Genomic DNA, 18,013 nt, shown 5'->3' on the forward strand with positions numbered 1-18,013 from the left:
GAAATTGGGTTTTACGTCGTGCTTGTGAATATTTCGCTCATATGACGACGTGCATGCGTGTGTATGTGTATGTGCGGCTGTTGTACTAGCCCAGACTTAAGCTGGTTTTATAGTGCTAGCCCACTGAGATACCATGCCGCAGTGAAGCATTAATACCCCACTCAGACACATTATACTGACTCCGAGGCGACCAGTCCTTGTTGTACCCATTAATGCCGAGCGCCAGGCAGGGACCAACAAGTACCATACTTTAACGTCTTTTGGTTTGACGCGGTCGGGGATCGAACCCGCGACCTTCCGCTCTCCGGGCGGACGCTCTAACCACTACACCACGGAGGCGGTCACAGACCAAGAGAACTCATCAAGTAATGGATCAGCAATGGATAAATCCAGAGCAGAGAACGTACCATTTGCTGGGTGCCAATACATGTTGGTACCATTAAATGGTGAGGCTGGGTAGCCAAATGGTTAAAGCGCTCGCACGTCACGCCGAAGACCCGGGTCGATTCAATACATGGGTACATTGCGTGAAGTCCATTTCTGGTGTCCCCCCGCCGCGATATTGCTGGAATATTGCTAAAAGCGGCGTAAAACCCAACTCACTCGCTCACTCACTCACCAACATTAATTAGACACAGCTCATCCGGAACGTTACCTTTGTGATTTTGATCAACTGCACACAATATGTGTTGTGACCATAAAGATCTCCCATGCGCAAGAACGACTAAGGATATTGAGTGATAAGATCATCTTAATCCTTTTCTGAGGTGCAGTTGATAGTGGATTATAAAGAAGTGATAGTAATGTGTAAAGATTTGCCTACTGCACCCACTGATTGGTATTTAGAGCGACAGCCTTATCTATCGTCACTTGCTATCATAGAATGCTGGCACCTGTGCTTTTAGTATATTGTGCGTGTGAATTAAACATGTTATACTGACGGAAGTTAGGTATAGTTTTCTGAAGACTAAAGGCGAGGTGATTAAATTCCTGTGATGAAAGTTTCACTTCATCCAAATTATTTCGACAATTCCATTGTAAGGTTGCGGTATTGGCCATCATGGAGCAATAACAGTTCTTCCTTGGCGAATGGCTCCTGGAGCGTGGTCGTGTGGAGTGGACACCTCCATGTCCTCAAATACACCAGACCTCTTTTAACCTAGAAATAGGATCTTTAGGACCCTTAGGGAGACGACCTGATCTGATTTTTTTTCCTTTTAGATTTTTCCTTTTAGCTGGTTTTGGAGTAGCTGCGAGCTTGTGGTTTCTAATACAGTTGCCGAATAAGCAGATGGTGAAATTACAGGTGAATCGCTTGTGGTCTGGGTAAAACCGTTGTACAGGACACAGGTTGGAGAACAGGTCGTAGAAGTGGTCGTGAAACACCTGCAGAGTAAGATCGGAGATGTTGATGTTTCGTTCATGTTTTAGTTTTACGATTTTAGATTCGCCTTTCCAAGTAGGACAGTCTTTGGAAGATGAAACATGGTTACCACCACAATTCACACAACAGGGATTCATTTCTCACTCATCACTGTCTGTACAATTCCCGACCCGTCAAGGTCCGGGTTAGAATGAACCTTCAGTAACCCATGCTTGTCTCCCCTGAAGATCCGGGTTAGAATGAACCTTCAGTAACCCATGCTTGTCTCCCGTGAAGATCCGGGTTAGAATTGATCTTCAGTAACCCATGCTTGTCGTACGAGGCGACTAACGGGATCGGGTGTTCAGGCTCACTGGCTTGGTTGACACATGTCATCGGTTCCCAATAGCGCAGGTCGATGCTTATGCAGTTGATCACTGGTATGTCTGGTCCAGACTCGATTATTTACAGACCGCCGCCATATAGCTGGAATATTGCTGAGTGCGGCGTAAAACTAAACTCACTCACTCACTGTACAATTCACACCACAAGGATGACAAGACGCCTGCTTATCACATGCTCTCGAGACACAACCTCAACGCTGCCACCTGTAGCATCTCAGTCGATTAGGGATGTACTTATCAACCTTGATGCTACAATATCCAAAAGATTGATTCAGGAAGTTTTGGGAGGTCTGTTTATTACAATGAGGCCTAGTCATGAAAACAAACGGTTACATGCAGGGCTGAAAGGAATCATGGAATGATAGAGGACATAAAATGTGGAAGGTAAAAATGTTGCACAGAACCACATCCCTCATTCTAAATGACCATTCACGTGGTTGGTCAGCGCAAGCTGTGGCAGGATCCAGTGTATATTTCATAACCGAGTGAAATATCTAGCTCTGCAAAACCAGATATGTTTTGTGACTTATATATACAGCAACTGATGAACACAAGGGTTTAATTAATTATTCCCAGGTTTTCGCCCACAGTGCATGCGAAGAAAGCTGGAAATGACTAAGGGAACACTTGTACTTTTCTGTGTTCCCAAGCTTGTTCCCACAGTACGTGTATACCAGGCCTATGAGCACCACCCCCCACGCCCAGCCCCAGCCCCACACTATCAGGTGGTCGGTCACTAAAACAGATAAAAGTCGTCTTGAAACACTTACGGGTTTTCCTGCTGTTCCGTGTATGTAAACTGACACGTGCTGGATGACAAAGATAACTGAGCATGGTCAACATCACGATTTGATTTTTATGAATAAAACTTTGATATGATCATGGCAAACACCTCACGACTTACGGATGTGACATAAAAGGGGCCACATTTGTCATTTACTTGTAATCGAGCTGCTGTATCTAGTTTCATTGACTTGAAAGGTAGGAAGTAAGTATTGATCAAGGTTCTCAGAGACCATATTGATCGAGCAGTTTCAATAATGAGTTTGAAATCTATTCTTTTGGATAATTCGGATACATTTAGTTTTGTGCAAATAAAATAGACTTGTTGCGATTGAATGATACAATATCACACTGATGTACAGATATGTATTTATACATTTCATGAAATTTTCAATATGTTACCAAATTTTCAATATGTTATGTTCGTAAAATAGAAAGTCATAAACATGTAAGGAAATGGAATGTAGTGTTCTTAGTGTGCCATTCGTAATCATAGCCCTGTATCACAAACGATTCCGTATTTGGTTTCTTAATTCTCAACCATTCACCCAGCCACTCACTCACTAGCCAACCTACCGAAAATCCATTCGCCCATGCGACAACCCACCCACACATCCACCTACCCGACGACCCGACAACCCACCAACTTAATCGCCCGATAACCCAACCTACCAATCCCTCACTCACTCACCAACCCACCCACTCATCCACCTACCCGACAACCCACCCATTCCCCACCAGACAACCCACCCACTCATTCGCCCGATAACCCAACCCGTCAACCCACCCACTCATCCACCTACCCATCCCTCACTCATCCACCCGGCAACCGACCCATCCCTCACTGATCCACCCGATACGACCCACCCACTCCTCACTCATCCACCCGACAACAAACCCACTCATTCATTAAACCTGATTACCACATCCGTTCGTCGTCCACAATCAGTATTTTTATTTTGCCCATACAGGGGTTACGTATCGTCCCCTCAGGGAACGTTCCAAAGTCTGACTTCCCCCATTCCCCACGATAACCAATAAAACTTCAAACGGCACCAAATTTCCATTGACCGTGGCACTAATAGCATAACACCAGAGCATTCAAGAGTCAAACATTAAAGTTATTATCCACATATACTTAGTGGTCATTTGAACCATTCTGGTAAGTGCCAAACCGATATTTGGATATCACAAAATACAAACGGTATAGAACGTGTGAGCACGCGATGGTGGGTCAGTCCATCCGATACACTAACCACGATGTCCTCACTTACTACGGAAGTGTCATTCCGAATCCGTCTTGCTCGTTCATTAACCATATTCCCTGGAGCTTCCAGCATAGACTAGATCCCCCGCAACCTATACCTGTCGTAAAGTCGACACAACTATTCGGCTGGTCAAACAAACAGTGAGTGAGAATAGTTTTACGCCGCTTTTAGCAATATTCCAGCAATATCACGGCAGGGGACACAATAAATGGGCTTCACATATTGTACCCATATGGGGAATCGAACCCGGGTCTTCTGCGTGACAAGCGAACGCTTTAACCACTAGGCTACCCCATCGATCCCCGCCAAGCTGGTACAATGCTTAACACCACCCCCTCAAACAGAAGGTAATGCTCCTAATATGGCTAATATGGCTTAGCTCTTTAAATGTTCTATAAAATTCCTGATGTGCCTTTTGACACTTTCATAATCAGCTGAAGACGTTTCCCTGTGGACAACAGGTTTTGTTGTCATGTCTTCCAAGTCCCGATGCATGGCAGGCCTTGGTTTCAACTCAAGTGACTTCCGAATAAGTCCCGACACTGATGCATCCTCTGATGACGTCATCTGTCCTATGAAAGGGAGAACGCTGTCAGCGAACTTGGCATAGTGGGCTGTTCCCGAGATGAGCACGGGACAAGATCTGTCCCCGAGTCTATCTGCCACCGACTTGGCCACTGCCGTGTGGGGGTCGAGAAGATACCCTGAAATAGATATAGGTAGTTTTTGGTAGACCAGGCAAATCTGTTTTACGTTTAGTAACACAGGGAATAATTAATGTTTAACGTTTTGACAGCAAGGGCATGTTAGATGTATAAGGTCCAAACTCGGACAGCGTTGAAGGCTAACTCACTCAACCAACCAACCAACCAACCACCCACCCACACATCCAATCACCTTGTCACTCTTATTGATAGCGGACAGTCGTTTCAACTACAGCTTGTTCAGCTTGGCCTGAGCAACTCTACATATGCATGACCCGGGAGGTCAAATGGCACAAACGGCAGGTCGAGTTAACTTCATTAAGTAGGGGAGCAGAGAATGTTACTAACGTCGCTGCTGCTGCTCGATGCCTATAAGTACGAATCGGAAACATTAAACCATCTGTAGCTTCTTTTTAAAAGAAAGTTAAGACATTGCTGACGATTTCTCGACACATGTGATGTCAAACGGCGACCTTGTCTCGGCTGTTCGGACATGTTGACAATCAACTTACAAAGGTGCACCCCTTCACAATAATAGACTCAACCAGTTGTGACACGGCCACGCAATACATTAGTATTCACTTGATCAGGTCAAGCTGAACAAGCTGTATGAAGCTTCCAATGCTCACCGTGCGTCGTGTCAATTTCAAGCACATGTATTTCGTGCAGCACGTGCACTACAGTCGCTCCGCCTCACGGTGGACGGGACAGCCTATGATGAAGCGGCATTAGCCAGGTTATAAAAGTTGGTCCGACAGTAGAGGTCGCAGGTGTGTACGCCTCAGTATCATAAACGGAGATTCAAATGTTGCACTCGCTCACTCACTCACTCACCATGGCTCCTTCAATTACTGAACGTACCTGTGTCTTTGTATGTTTTTAGTACCGTTTGTTGGCAAGCCTGTTCATCACAGGAACCTGCAACGAACGAACTCTGAATACGTCTAAGAACCTGAAACATACGACAACCTGGGCTTCAACATGTAAAAAGAATAAACAGAGTCCATCGATATTTTGTCCAGAAACGTTATGTCCTGAATAACTAAAAAAGACAACTATTATTCTCCCTATCTCTTTATCGCTGTCATATAGTTGGAATACTGCTGGGTACGGCGCTGAACAACAAACAAACAAACAAAAACATACAATCATCCTCCCTACGCGATTACTACAGTCCGTTTGACTCCACCAAAAAAGTTGTTTAAAGGTCACATGCAACGTAAAACACAGCTTTGCAGATTCTGATACCTTTCGGTATGGACTTACCGAAACAAATCATCAAAAATGCAAATTCAAGTTATAAAGTTGAAAAATAACGCGATGAAAAAAACCGCGCGAAATCGGAGTTCAAACGATTCACTAATTTTCCCCCGACTGGTTTCAACAGCTGGGCTGCGCTCATAGCACGTGCGCAGTGAAATAGGTTAGCGCAACTTGAAATACTCGGTGAAGGCTTTGGTGTGAGCTATTTTCCTAATGTTTTGTTGATATCTCACAGGCGCGAGCTTTTTATATGTTATGACAGTAAATAAACTGTTTATATAATTTCATTTGTCTGTTTCACCACACGTTCTTCTTACCGAGTCACTTTCTCAGTTCGATACTTAAAAGCAATGTCATTATTTAGCGTTGACAGAATTTCTAACTGTGATGTAGATATGTCGTTGTCACAGACAGAACTCAATGTCTTGTTTTATTGACACCTACCGGTATGTGTCTGCCTGCCTGTCTGATAATGACAATATTCAATACACAACTGCGATCACTGACCACATGCAGTTTGAACCTAACACCAATCAGGCTATACACCATAAACAAAACGCATTGATTTATGGCCCGAGTTCGGTCTCTGTCACATTATGTAATTACACAGACAGGCAGGTGTGATACTTGAACACATGACATGTTATGATGTCTGTTGATTGCAAAATGTTATACACAAAAAATGAGCATGTACTTACAAAACCCAACATCTCTATATATACACACACAATGAGCCGTGAGGGCATCTGCAAATGAACCAGCCGTTACACTTGAGTGCACACCCACCCTCTCTGACTGGGTTCGGTATCCCGGCTGCTTCGTTTCTTGGGAAGTAAACGCAAGTACACAATATTGCACTTTTGATTTTCGATTGTGCGCTTATAATTTTGTTTATATGTGTTTTCATAATCAGCAATGTATATTATATGTCATGAATAAGTGGTAATTGTGTTTTAATTATGTTTGATTTTTTGGTTGCATGTGACCTTTAAGAAACTATCATCATTGAAAACGCAAAAGTTGTTATCTGTCGGGGCGGGGATATTACCTTGGAAGAAGAAGAAGAACTAAGCTTTGACCAGGGTAACCACAGAGTGTAATAATTAATATCGGTACCATTCCTACAATACCATTCCGAGGAACATCAGAAGATGGCCTGCCCTATGTTGAATCAAACTAGGCTTTTCAGTCCTAACCACTAGACTTTCTCTTAATGCCTCAACCGATCGTACAGACAGACTTCCACATTTTACTTTTGTTTGTTTGTTATTTAACGCCGCACTCTGCAATATACCAGCTATATGACGGCGGTCTGTATATATTGGACCAGACAATCCAGTGATCAACAACAAGAGCATCGATCTCCGTAACTGGGATACAATTACATGTGTCAACCATGTCAGCGAGCCCGACCACCCGATCCCGTTAGTCGCCTCTTACGACATGCATGGGTTGGTGGAGACCAATTCTAACCCGAATCTTCACGGGTTACATATTTTACTTCCCAGGGAGTGTTTACCTACCTCGTCTGACACTGAAAACCTCCCCTGCCTGTCAAGATCTGCATAGAGCTGGCTCACAGCAGCGCCATCGTTGTCGTGTGCGTGGTACAGCAGGCGCTCAAGGTTAGACGACTTCAGAATGTCGATAGCTGGGGATGCTGTGCGGAGAAGTGTTCGTGATGTCAGGTCGTAGTTGCCTGTGTTTAGGAAGTCGGTGAGGACGTTGTTGCTGTTGGAGGCGCAGATGAGGCGTCGAACTGGAACTCCCATTTCCTGAAATATGTCATGATGTTGATCACTGCTGGAATATTGCTGAGGGTGGCGCTTCACAAACAAAACAAAACATTTGACTATTCCTAAACTTGAGGGAACTGTATACTCTCTATAACTATTAGAACGTTCATTTAATTTCGATTAGATATAGCGGGTTTGGGAATTTCCCAAGGCGAAAAAAATCCAAACGTTAAAGGATTATTTACCAACACCATATTACGTCCTGAATTGACAATTTATAAAAGAAAAAAATTTATAAGATCTTAGTTCCTCACATATTGTCCTTTCGGAATAAAATTTCAGCAAACTGAGATTTACGTCTCCAAAGGTGAAACTGCAACTGCATTGTACTGTGAGTATGTAGCCCTGCCTTACCTTGGCGTAATAGGCTGCGAGAATATTCCCAAAGTTCCCCGTTGGGATACAGACATCGATTTGATCACCAAGGGAGATTACTCTCATTTTGACAAGGTCGAGGTAACCGGAGATGTGATATACGATTTGAGGAAGCAGGCGACCCCAGTTCAAACTGTTGGCGGCACTGAAACATATTTCATCGTTTAATATGTATTAAGGGAACTCTGGATTCTGTTGATAACTGTTAAACATGCAGTCCACCACAAAGAAAGTACCAACCTCAGTTTGCAAGAATGGTCACGTTGCAGCACATCTGCAAATTCTTCATCCTGAAAGATCTGTTTAACTGTTGTCTGGCAGAAGTCGAAATCACTGTCAACACCTTTGGAAATACAATACGGATTTTTAGATTCCTAGTTCTAAAACGCATCTGCTTAAGCCCGCATGGTATAAATGACATATGGCACTATGATGAATACCAAGCGATGTTTTTGCGAACAGTACTCCACAACAAATAGAATGTACATTTTTCTATCTCTCGACCCTTTCCATTGAATCTTCATCTCTCAAACTCATACTACTAAATTAATCTGATGGTTGTCTTATCCTATATTATGGCGTATTCTTAGCTAAGGTCTACAAATGAGGAAACGGCAAAATACGTGATGTATTGAAAAACATTATTACACTCTGAATTGTAGCATGCTAAATTATTCGCATTATAATTTTGGTCCGGTCACCTGCTACTAGCTACATTTTATGTTGGAACACATCTAATGCATTTTTCTAAAATATAGAATAGCTGGAAGACATGATTCCGCTTGATACATTTGTGTTTACACTTTTAAGCCGCCAAACAGATCCACTTCCTGAAAGGCAATGTACATTAAAAGATTCTCCTTCTTGACTGACTGACTGACTGAGTTTGGTTTTACGCCGCTTTTAGCAATATTCCAGCAACATCACGGCGGGGGACACCAGAAATGGCCCTCACACATTGTACCCATGTGGGGATTCGAACCCGGGTCTTCGGCGTGACGAGCCAACGCTTTAACCACTAGGCTACCCCACCGCCCCTCTCCTTCTTGAAAGATGGGTATCATGACTGCACATGATTGCTGTTCAAGTCGCAATATGACAGAAATGTTGCCTGTGCGTAGTTAGACTATTACTCTCATCCCAACGTATGTACCGTGTACCTATCACTCTGAGGTTGTCTCCAGCCATGGTGGTCATCTGGTGTTGCTGAAGTTGGCTGATTCCACGGGAAGGGTAGATGACAACCACGCCCACTCCAGACCCACCTGTCATAAGAACAACAAAACCGGTGTCTTTAATAAAACTTAGTACGTTCACAGATTTGGGAACCAACCAGGCCATACGTGTAAGTCGCTGCGGTTTGTCATACAACTGCACAACACGAACAACCAACCGTTGTCGTTTATTGCGAAACGAATGTATGCTGCAATATGATTGGTGAAAAAACTATATAGACAGACAAATAACGTTGATATCAGACGCCGATCTGGCCCACCAAATAGAAGCGACAAAACCCTCGCCACATTCATAAGAAATCTCTGTCAAAAGCAGAGTTGATTATACAATTGTGACTATATAATGAGCAGATATTTGTTTCAGCAGTATTACAGCTGTATGATGTTGGATGTGAGCTTCATAGGGTTACAGATGTTAGAGTATATTTGTTTCAGCAGTATTACAGCTGTATGATGTTGGAGGTGAGCTTCATAGAGTTACAGATGTTAGAGTATATTTGTTTCAGCAGTATTACAGCTGTATGATGTTGGAGATGAGCTTCATAGAGTTACAGATGTTAGAGTATATTTGTTTCAGCAGTATTACAGCTGTATGATGTTGGAGGTGAGCTTCATAGAGTTACAGATGTTAGAGTATATTTGTTTCAGCAGTATTACAGCTGTATGATGTTGGAGGTGAGCCTCATAGAGTTACAGATGTTAGAGTATATTTGTTTCAGCAGTATTACAGCTGTATTATGTTGGAGGTGAGCCTCATAGAGTTACAGATGTTAGAGTATATTTGTTTCAGCAGTATTACAGCTGTATTATGTTGGAGGTGAGCTTCATAGAGTTACAGATGTTAGAGTATATTTGTTTCAGCAGTATTACAGCTGTATGATGTTGGAGGTGAGCTTCATAGAGTTACAGATGTTAGAGTATATTTGTTTCAGCAGTATTACAGCTGTATGATGTTGGTGGTGAGCTTCATAGAGTTACAGATGTTAGAGTATATTTGTTTCAGCAGTATTACAGCTGTATGATGTTGGAGATGAGCTTCATAGAGTTACAGATGTTAGAGTATATTTGTTTCAGTGGTATTACAGCTGTATGATGTATTACAGCTGTATGATGTTGGAGGTGAGCTTCATAGAGTTACAGATGTTAGAGTATATTTGTTTCAGCAGTATTACAGCTGTATGATGTTGGAGGTGAGCTTCATAGAGTTACAGATGTGGACAGACGATGTGTAATCGGTTACACAGATGGAACCTGCATGGAACAAGGAACCCGACGTCCCCATGTACCCCAACGTTGGGCCATTGGCGTTAGGCAAACGTTGTTGTTTTTTATTGGATCAATGGATGCCCCACTTGACAGGTGAGTGTGGCGTGGTCGGAATGAGCGTTTTCAAGCCGTGCATGTTAGCCAGGACGATCTTTCTTAGGGTGGCTCAATAATGGTGTTAGGTGGGATCGCTGTGACTGGCAGAATACCTTTACGTGTTATACACGGACATGTCACTTGGGCTGTATATATTGTTACTGAGTACCTCCAAGAGGAGCACCTTAGCATGGCCAACATTCAGACCAGACTTGTCGCCAAACGAACATGGTTCAAAGAAGTTGCTGACCTGCAATATTCCAGCAATATCACTGAGGGGGACATTGTACCCATGTGGGGGTTGGAATACGGGTCTTCGGCGCGACGAGCCAACGCCTTATCCACTAGGCTACCCAAATGACCCGCCATGCAGGAAGAATGAGATGGGATGAACCAAGCTGACATCGGACGTTTGATTAGAACTATGTCTCGTCGAATTAGGGATTGTCTTGAGAACAGAGGCGAATTCATGCGACATTAATGAGTTTGGTGTTTCATTCAAATTGATGTGATGGACAGTCGGAGATTTGGCCAATCATCTTACAAACTCTATGGTCATCTGACGTTCACCGGCTAATGCAAATCTCAAAGTCCCTGATACACTGTTCAATTATTTAACGCATTAAAGATATAAAATATTAGTAATTGTGTCACTATATATTGAACATCCAGTACATTAATAAAGAACTTTAGTACGTTATAGAGTGTACTCACCAGCATGTCTACTGAATCCGTCCAACACCGCACCCCCTGTGTCCCCCGAGGTTGCCACCACGATCAGGTAACTGCAATAAAAATGTGTGTCTGAGGTTCTATTTACTCTTTATCTTGATTTTAAAAAATCAATAATTCTTTTCGTGCTATCTAAAATGTTTTTGGCTACGTCAATAAATAGATTTATTATTTATTATTATAATAAATGTATAGATATTCCAAAATGTAGTTTCATCGATGTCATATTTTTTATTTGAACACATCTACAAAACATTTGACATTATCATTTCGCAGATTAGATATCATTAAATATGGTATAAAATGTCAGGAATTACATTTCAGGTAACACAAATTCATGTACTGATATCAAACTAACGCTTACCCAATAAACACTTTACATTATAACTCTTTTTGCAATCGCTATTCCTCGTTCATATTCGTTTTCGAGAGACGGAAATTAGATATGTTTGGGTGAATGCTTCGTTCGCTGTACCCATATTTTAAGCCTTGACTCTGATTAACTTATTGCCTGACGCGACCTCCTTCTGGACATGTCTACAGATCATAATTTTAATAAGACTGAACAAATCAAACGTTACACCGTGTAACCAAGATGCCACTTGCAGGTACCGGATGCTGCTATGTATCGAAAGGTCAAGGTCATTTACATCGAGATAGATACAAACATTGAAACCCTTTGTTTGTGTCTCCCATCTTAATAAGATCCCAAACTCACGCTGATTTTTGAATACACAATGTCATTTAGATAGTGGTCAAATGTAACACCCAATCACCTAGAGTGAGACGACTGACTTTGTGTGCTGGCGAGTAGGTGCCTGACTCTGAGGGCGTGGCTTCGAATCCCAGATGGGACTCAACCCAACAAAGTACTAGAATCTGTACTTTACGAAGAGAGTATAATATCAATTATAACATATGTTACATTTCACGCTGACTTGACGGCTGGGTCTCCAACAACAAACTGTATTGTGTATAGAAACAAATATGTGTTAAACATAGCTAGAGATATGGATTATAAGCATTGTTTTCTAATATAACATTGACGGAAAGTATCAAAAGCAATTTTGAGGTCATCATATCCTGACATTTTCATTTCTGATTGTTATGTAACCAAGCGGACATCAATAATTACAATGCCTGAGCTTTTCACTCGTTAATTATTCTGTGTAACTAGTTCGTACATGTGTTGAGAGGTTTGTGTTCACGAAGCTAATACACAAAAGTACGTTTATAACGAACACGTATATTTAAGTAGAAACGCGTATAGACCCGTGAAGATCCGGGTTAGAATTGATCTTCAGTAACCCATGCTTGTCGTAAGAGGCGACTAACGGGATCGGTGATCAGGCTCGCTGACTTGGTTGACACATGTCATCGTATCCAAACTGCGTAGATCGATGCTCATGATGTTGATCACTGGATTGTCTGGTCCAGACTTGATTATTTACAGACCGCCGCCATATAGCTGGAATATTGCTGAGTGCGGCGTAAAACTAAACTCACTCACTCTTAAGCAACGTGTATTATGTTGGTCGTAATAGGCAACAATGTATATGGTTGGCCAGACCAAGCTATTAGTTGATTTCGTGTCAACTTGCTCCAACGTTGCTCATGAAATCAATCATTGGTTTGTCTGGTCCAGACATGAAGACAAGCTGTTCGTTAATATTTACAACACGATATTTAAAACTTTTGTGTTTTGAAAATGCGAACTAAGAGTACTTTTATTTGAACCGCATCGGCTGCATATTGAAAGAATCAAGTACAAATTCGGCCATGCATGTTGTTCTTTTTACATTAGTTATTGTGGAATATCACCTCAGTTCACCTCAATCAGGTGAGTGAAGGAGTTTGAGTTTTACGCCGCTTTTAGCAATATCACGGTGGGCACACCATAAAGGAGCTTCACACATTGTACCCATGTGGTGAATCGAACCAGGGTCTTGCGTGACGGGCGAACACTTTAACCGCTAGGCTTCCCCTCCGCCCCTTTTCATTCAAGATGACGTAAAGTGGATGAGTCTGGTTTTCTACGGGTTTTAGCCATACACTTGCCGTATCATTTCTGGGTACACCAGTAATGGGATCATATAAAGTACCCAAGTTGGGATTCAAACTCGGGTCACAGCTTCTTTGCACTTACAAAAACTGTTTCCAACACTCAATTCCTTTTCAGATGCGGCGTTCAGCAAAATTCACTCACTCGCAGATTGAGGAGGGAACGCTTTAACATCTAGGCTAACCCATCGGAATTATAGGTCGTTGGAAGGTGCAGGGTAACTTCCTTTTGTATATCCCGATAGACATGAAACTGTAACCTGCACCGAGCAAACCCAAGACCTCGACCCATTTAATTGTGTTTATATACATGGTTACGATAATCGATAGTCTTAGTTTTGTTTGACAAATGTTTACATATGTACACAAAGACATCCGATCACTGATCAATCAAAGATCCATACTGTCATATTTTCTCATATATTTCGGTCATTAACAAAAGTAAAACAACAGTTTTTCTAATGCAAAGAGATTGTTGTGATTGTCATTGTTGTGTTGTGCTTTAGAGCAAACTTTTGAGCAATGCGCTATTACTATTTTAGGGTATTGATGTATTCTATCTGATATTATTTGTGTACTTTCCGTATAACATTGATATTCTAGCTCACGTATGCTTCTACATTTTGACACGCTGGCGTTAAATAACCCCTTAGCTTAAAGGTACAGTGTAGCTGAAAGTGTGGCAAGGTCACGTTAAATAAAACCCCATTCACTAATACAAGATACAGTTTCGCTGAAAGTGTCACAAGGTCACGTTAAATAAAACCCCATTCACTAATACAAGATACAGTTTCGCTGAAAGTGTCACAAGGTCACGTTAAATAAAACCCCATTCACTAACACAAAGCTAGAGTTTGGCTGAAAGTCTCACAAGGTCACGTTAAATATAACCCCATTCACTAACACAAAGCTACAGTTTGGCTGAAAGTCTTACAAGGTCACGTTAAATAAAACTCCATTCACTAACACAAAGTTACAGTTTGGCTGAAAGTGTCACAAGGTCACGTTAAATAAAATCCCATTCACTAACACAAAGCTACAGTTTGGTGAAAGTCTCACAAGGTCACGTTAAATAAAACCCCATTCACTAACACAAAGCTACAGTTTGGCTGAAAGTCTCACAAGGTCACGTTAAATAAAACCCCATTCACTAACACAAAGCTACAGTTTGGCTGAAAGTCTCACAAGGTCACGTTAAATAAAACCCCATTCACTAACACAAAGCTACAGTTTGGCTGAAAGTCTCTCACAAGGTCACGTTAAATAAAACCCCCATTCAAAACACAAAGCTAGAGTTTAAAACCCCATTCACTGAAAGTGTGACAAGGTGACATAAAGTAATAACTCACTCCTCATTCACTCACTCAAAGATAAATATTGTAGCTCACTCACTCACTCACTCAAAGATAAATATTGTAGCTCACTCACTAACTCAAAGATAAATATTGTAGCTCACTCACAGGTCAGAGGTACAGGTCTACACGTGTTGCGTTCACCGAAACGTCTTTCACTCTCCATGGCTGCTGTGAAGAACATCGGCATGAGCTGTAGAGCGCCATCTTTAAAAGATCCCGTAGGCCCATGAAACAGTTCCAGAATGTACTGATTCCCCGTTAGGTGGCGCACTGGGAAAATATCCTCGGAAGCAAAGGATTCGCAATGGTAAGCATCATTTACGAAATTCTGTAGTAACCTTGGCGAGAGATCAAAAGGATGAATGAGTTGTTCAAGGATACCTAGCGCCCTCTCTCTGTAGTCGCAATGCACCAATCTGTCAAGCTGGCCATTTGTAAATCTTGGCAAGTCTCCCGCCATTGTGTAGAGGCCGCCATCTTCCGCTAGCCCTTTGAGAACCGTGTGGAAAAACGGAACACGGGGTTTGGTGGTGGAGCCTCTGGTCGACACGTAGCCTTTGTCGTAGACAAAACTATTATACTTGTTTTTTATTTTGTTAGCAATGCTTTCTGGGGTCTCTCCTTCCTCGCAAACAACCCTGACGTCATAATGTTTTTCATAGAATTGACGTCGGTATTTGAGTATTTCCTCCATACTAGCACCGTCACCTTGACCTACGATTCTGTTGACCTTCATCATGTTTAACCTGTTGATGATTTCCTTATTTGAGCAGTCAAGGAAGAATACTGTCCCTGATTTGGCTATATGTGTCATGGCGTCAGCATGCATGGGGTTGGAACCTGTGAGGGAGACGATCTGGCCCTTACCGTCGAACTTCAACAACGCTTTACCTTCTTCTTCCAGAAACCTATCACCTCCAACCTTGGACAGCTAGATATGCAAGTTGAAAAACATACTTACAAACTTCATTCATACTGTTTGAATTTTAAAAGTTTATGGTGCTATTTGTTTGTTTGTTTGACGCCGCATTCATCTACATTCCAGCTATATTGTTTTAAACATATTTTATTCATGAGAAAAGGATTGGATACAAGTTATACAACTTAGAACACCCTCTCCGTAGTATTTACATAGTATTATTTACATTCATTCTACAAGATGGACAGAGAAGAACAGAGCAGAAATATGGGAAAAGAGGAACAATTGCAACATTTAAGAAAATCGTTTTGAATGACAAATATATGTTTGAACAATTTTAAATATGTTTTGATTTATGTGAACAGTCAGATCTGCATTGCCATGTAATAGTAACTCATAGGTTATATCCACATTTGTAATACTGCGTAAATTAGTCATCATGATAGTTCTCTGTACTGTATATAATTGACAGTCAAATAAGTAATGATAAGAATTTTCACAAACATTTCCACAAGAACAACTTGGGTTATCTCTTAAACCAGCACGGAATAGATCATAATTCAACTGACTACAGGTGTAACGTAGTTTTGTAAGGATGATGTTAGTGATTCTCGGTCCAGAATCAAAGTATTGAGGAGCAGTTTTATGTTTTATAACAATATTCGATATAAAAGAATTCAATGACTCGCTTTTTCTCACTTCAACTGGAAGTTCATTCCACATTCTAATTGTGGATGAAAAATAAGAATCATGGGAAAATTTTAATCGCGAGAAAGGAAGTGAGATATCATCAGAGTTGCGAAGATTATAGCTACATTTAGATGCTACGTCCCCAGGAACAAGATCAATAAGGTACGATGGTGCCATATTATTCTGTATTTTGTAAAAAAGGCGAAGTTTACGCTTTCTCCCCATCTTAGATTCTTTCTCTCTGGAATTGCCGAGGTGACGTTAACTTTTAACTCACTCACTCACTCTTTCTTTCTGAAATGCTTGTCGTAAGAGGCGACTAACGGGACCGTGTGGTCAGGCTCCCTGACTTGGCTGACACATTTCATCTTATCCCAATTGCGTAGATCGATGTTCGTGCTGTTTATCACTGGATTGTCTGGTCCAGACTCGATATTTACAGACCGACGCCATATAGCTGGAATATTGCTGTGTTCGACGTAAAACAACAAACCAACCAATCATCTTTTTCATCTCGTGCTATTGGTTTCCTGTTTCGGGGTTTTGCTTTCTCGCCGTCACACGTGAAGTCAAGAACGGATGTCCTCTCTCGGCAACCATGGTCAAATAGTATAGTCACTTTCGGCCTTGAAATACATACTGACTATCACAACAGCCTTGTTTCTCAGCAGCTCACAATGTTTCATTCACGTTGAGTTAAGAAATAGAGACTGAGAGTTTGTGTTGTGCCCGTTAAAATGCGAAACAAGAACAAGTCTCGTTTTTAAAACTTTCTACACATTGTGTCAACTTCACTCACCTGTATTTCATACCGACGTAGCTATCTTTGAGTTTGTCTCCATCTCTGGTGAGTGAGTGAGTTTATTATTACGCCGCACTCAGCAATATTCCAGCCATATGGCGGCCCATCTCTGTTCATGTAGACTCCGGTGAGTGAAGAACGTAATGAAATGAGAACCTAAAGCACGTTGCATCTTTTAAAATGTGCACACACTGTGTGAAATAAACAACATTCATTCACCATCCTTTTCTATCACGATTGCTTACCTTTCTTCAAGAACGTCTTCATTCCAGGTGAATCCAGATATGTGATATCTGTGTAGACATCGTATGTGTTACGAATATAACACGCCCCGGAGTAGAAGGAGAAACTATGGCAGGTTTTATTCTGAAAACAAATTCCTGCACAGTCAACAAATGTGTCGTAGGCCAATTCCCGATTCCAGTTGTTCCCAACTTTATCATCTAATTCCTCAGCCCGTGTGAAGTGACGAACCACGGTATGGCTGTAGGTGTACTGAAGACAGAAGGAGACTAGAATGGTGAGGCCAATCATCTCAGAATGTCAGAATGGTTCTGTTACTACCAGTATAGCCTCTTGTATGGCTGAGTATAAGAGTGGCAACAAGAGTCAAGGAACAAATTGATTTGTTGAGGGTATCTCTATGATCAACCTATTATTGTACAGGTATTTCCAATACACCGCTTGTCGAATCAGGGCTTAAGTATTTACACGTGACACAATCTGTCAATTTACACGTGGCCAATGTGGTCTCAGAGTGTAGCTGGATGGGTGACGGTAATCAGCAGCATGGCACTGACAGTTTTTGGAGCGTCGGTTCCTTACCCACACTCAGAGACAGGTTACATGTGATATCTCCATAGGCAAGACTCTTTCATCAGTAATACATGGGTACCCGGTG

The 18,013-nt window shown here is 41.8% G+C and overlaps 1 protein-coding gene across 1 annotated transcript; it reads right to left on the bottom strand.

The window, feature by feature from the left end:
• Nucleotides 1-4,016: 4,016 nt before the first annotated feature.
• Nucleotides 4,017-17,646, bottom strand: LOC124291096 (threonine synthase-like 1). Its single transcript, XM_046727995.1, has 9 exons — nucleotides 17,548-17,646; nucleotides 14,830-15,632; nucleotides 11,268-11,338; nucleotides 9,117-9,221; nucleotides 8,197-8,299; nucleotides 7,936-8,101; nucleotides 7,309-7,560; nucleotides 5,384-5,474; nucleotides 4,017-4,522 (listed from the first exon to the last, which is right to left on the bottom strand). Exons 1-9 carry the CDS (start codon nucleotides 17,644-17,646, stop codon nucleotides 4,194-4,196), a joined length of 2,019 nt encoding a protein of 672 aa, XP_046583951.1. The 3' UTR covers nucleotides 4,017-4,193.
• Between the last annotated feature and the right edge of the window lie 367 nt (nucleotides 17,647-18,013).

The sequence above is a fragment of the Haliotis rubra genome, unplaced genomic scaffold, assembly GCF_003918875.1.
Source record: "Haliotis rubra isolate DU_JTF1 unplaced genomic scaffold, ASM391887v1 Scf481, whole genome shotgun sequence".
NCBI classification, from domain to species: domain Eukaryota; kingdom Metazoa; phylum Mollusca; class Gastropoda; order Lepetellida; family Haliotidae; genus Haliotis; species Haliotis rubra.

What these genes read in the sequence shown, in the direction of transcription:
- LOC124291096 (XM_046727995.1), bottom strand. Translation starts at nt 17,646, where the DNA reads ATGATTGGCCTCACCATTCTAGTCTCCTTCTGTCTTCAGTACACCTAC. An exon ending in AGACAACCTCAGAGTGATAG is followed by an intron (nt 8,300 to 9,116) that starts GTACACGGTACA and finishes GTATTTCCAAAG; the next exon opens with GTGTTGACAGTGATTTCGAC. An exon ending in AAAAACATACAAAGACACAG is followed by an intron (nt 4,523 to 5,383) that starts GTACGTTCAGTA and finishes TATCTATTTCAG; the next exon opens with GGTATCTTCTCGACCCCCAC.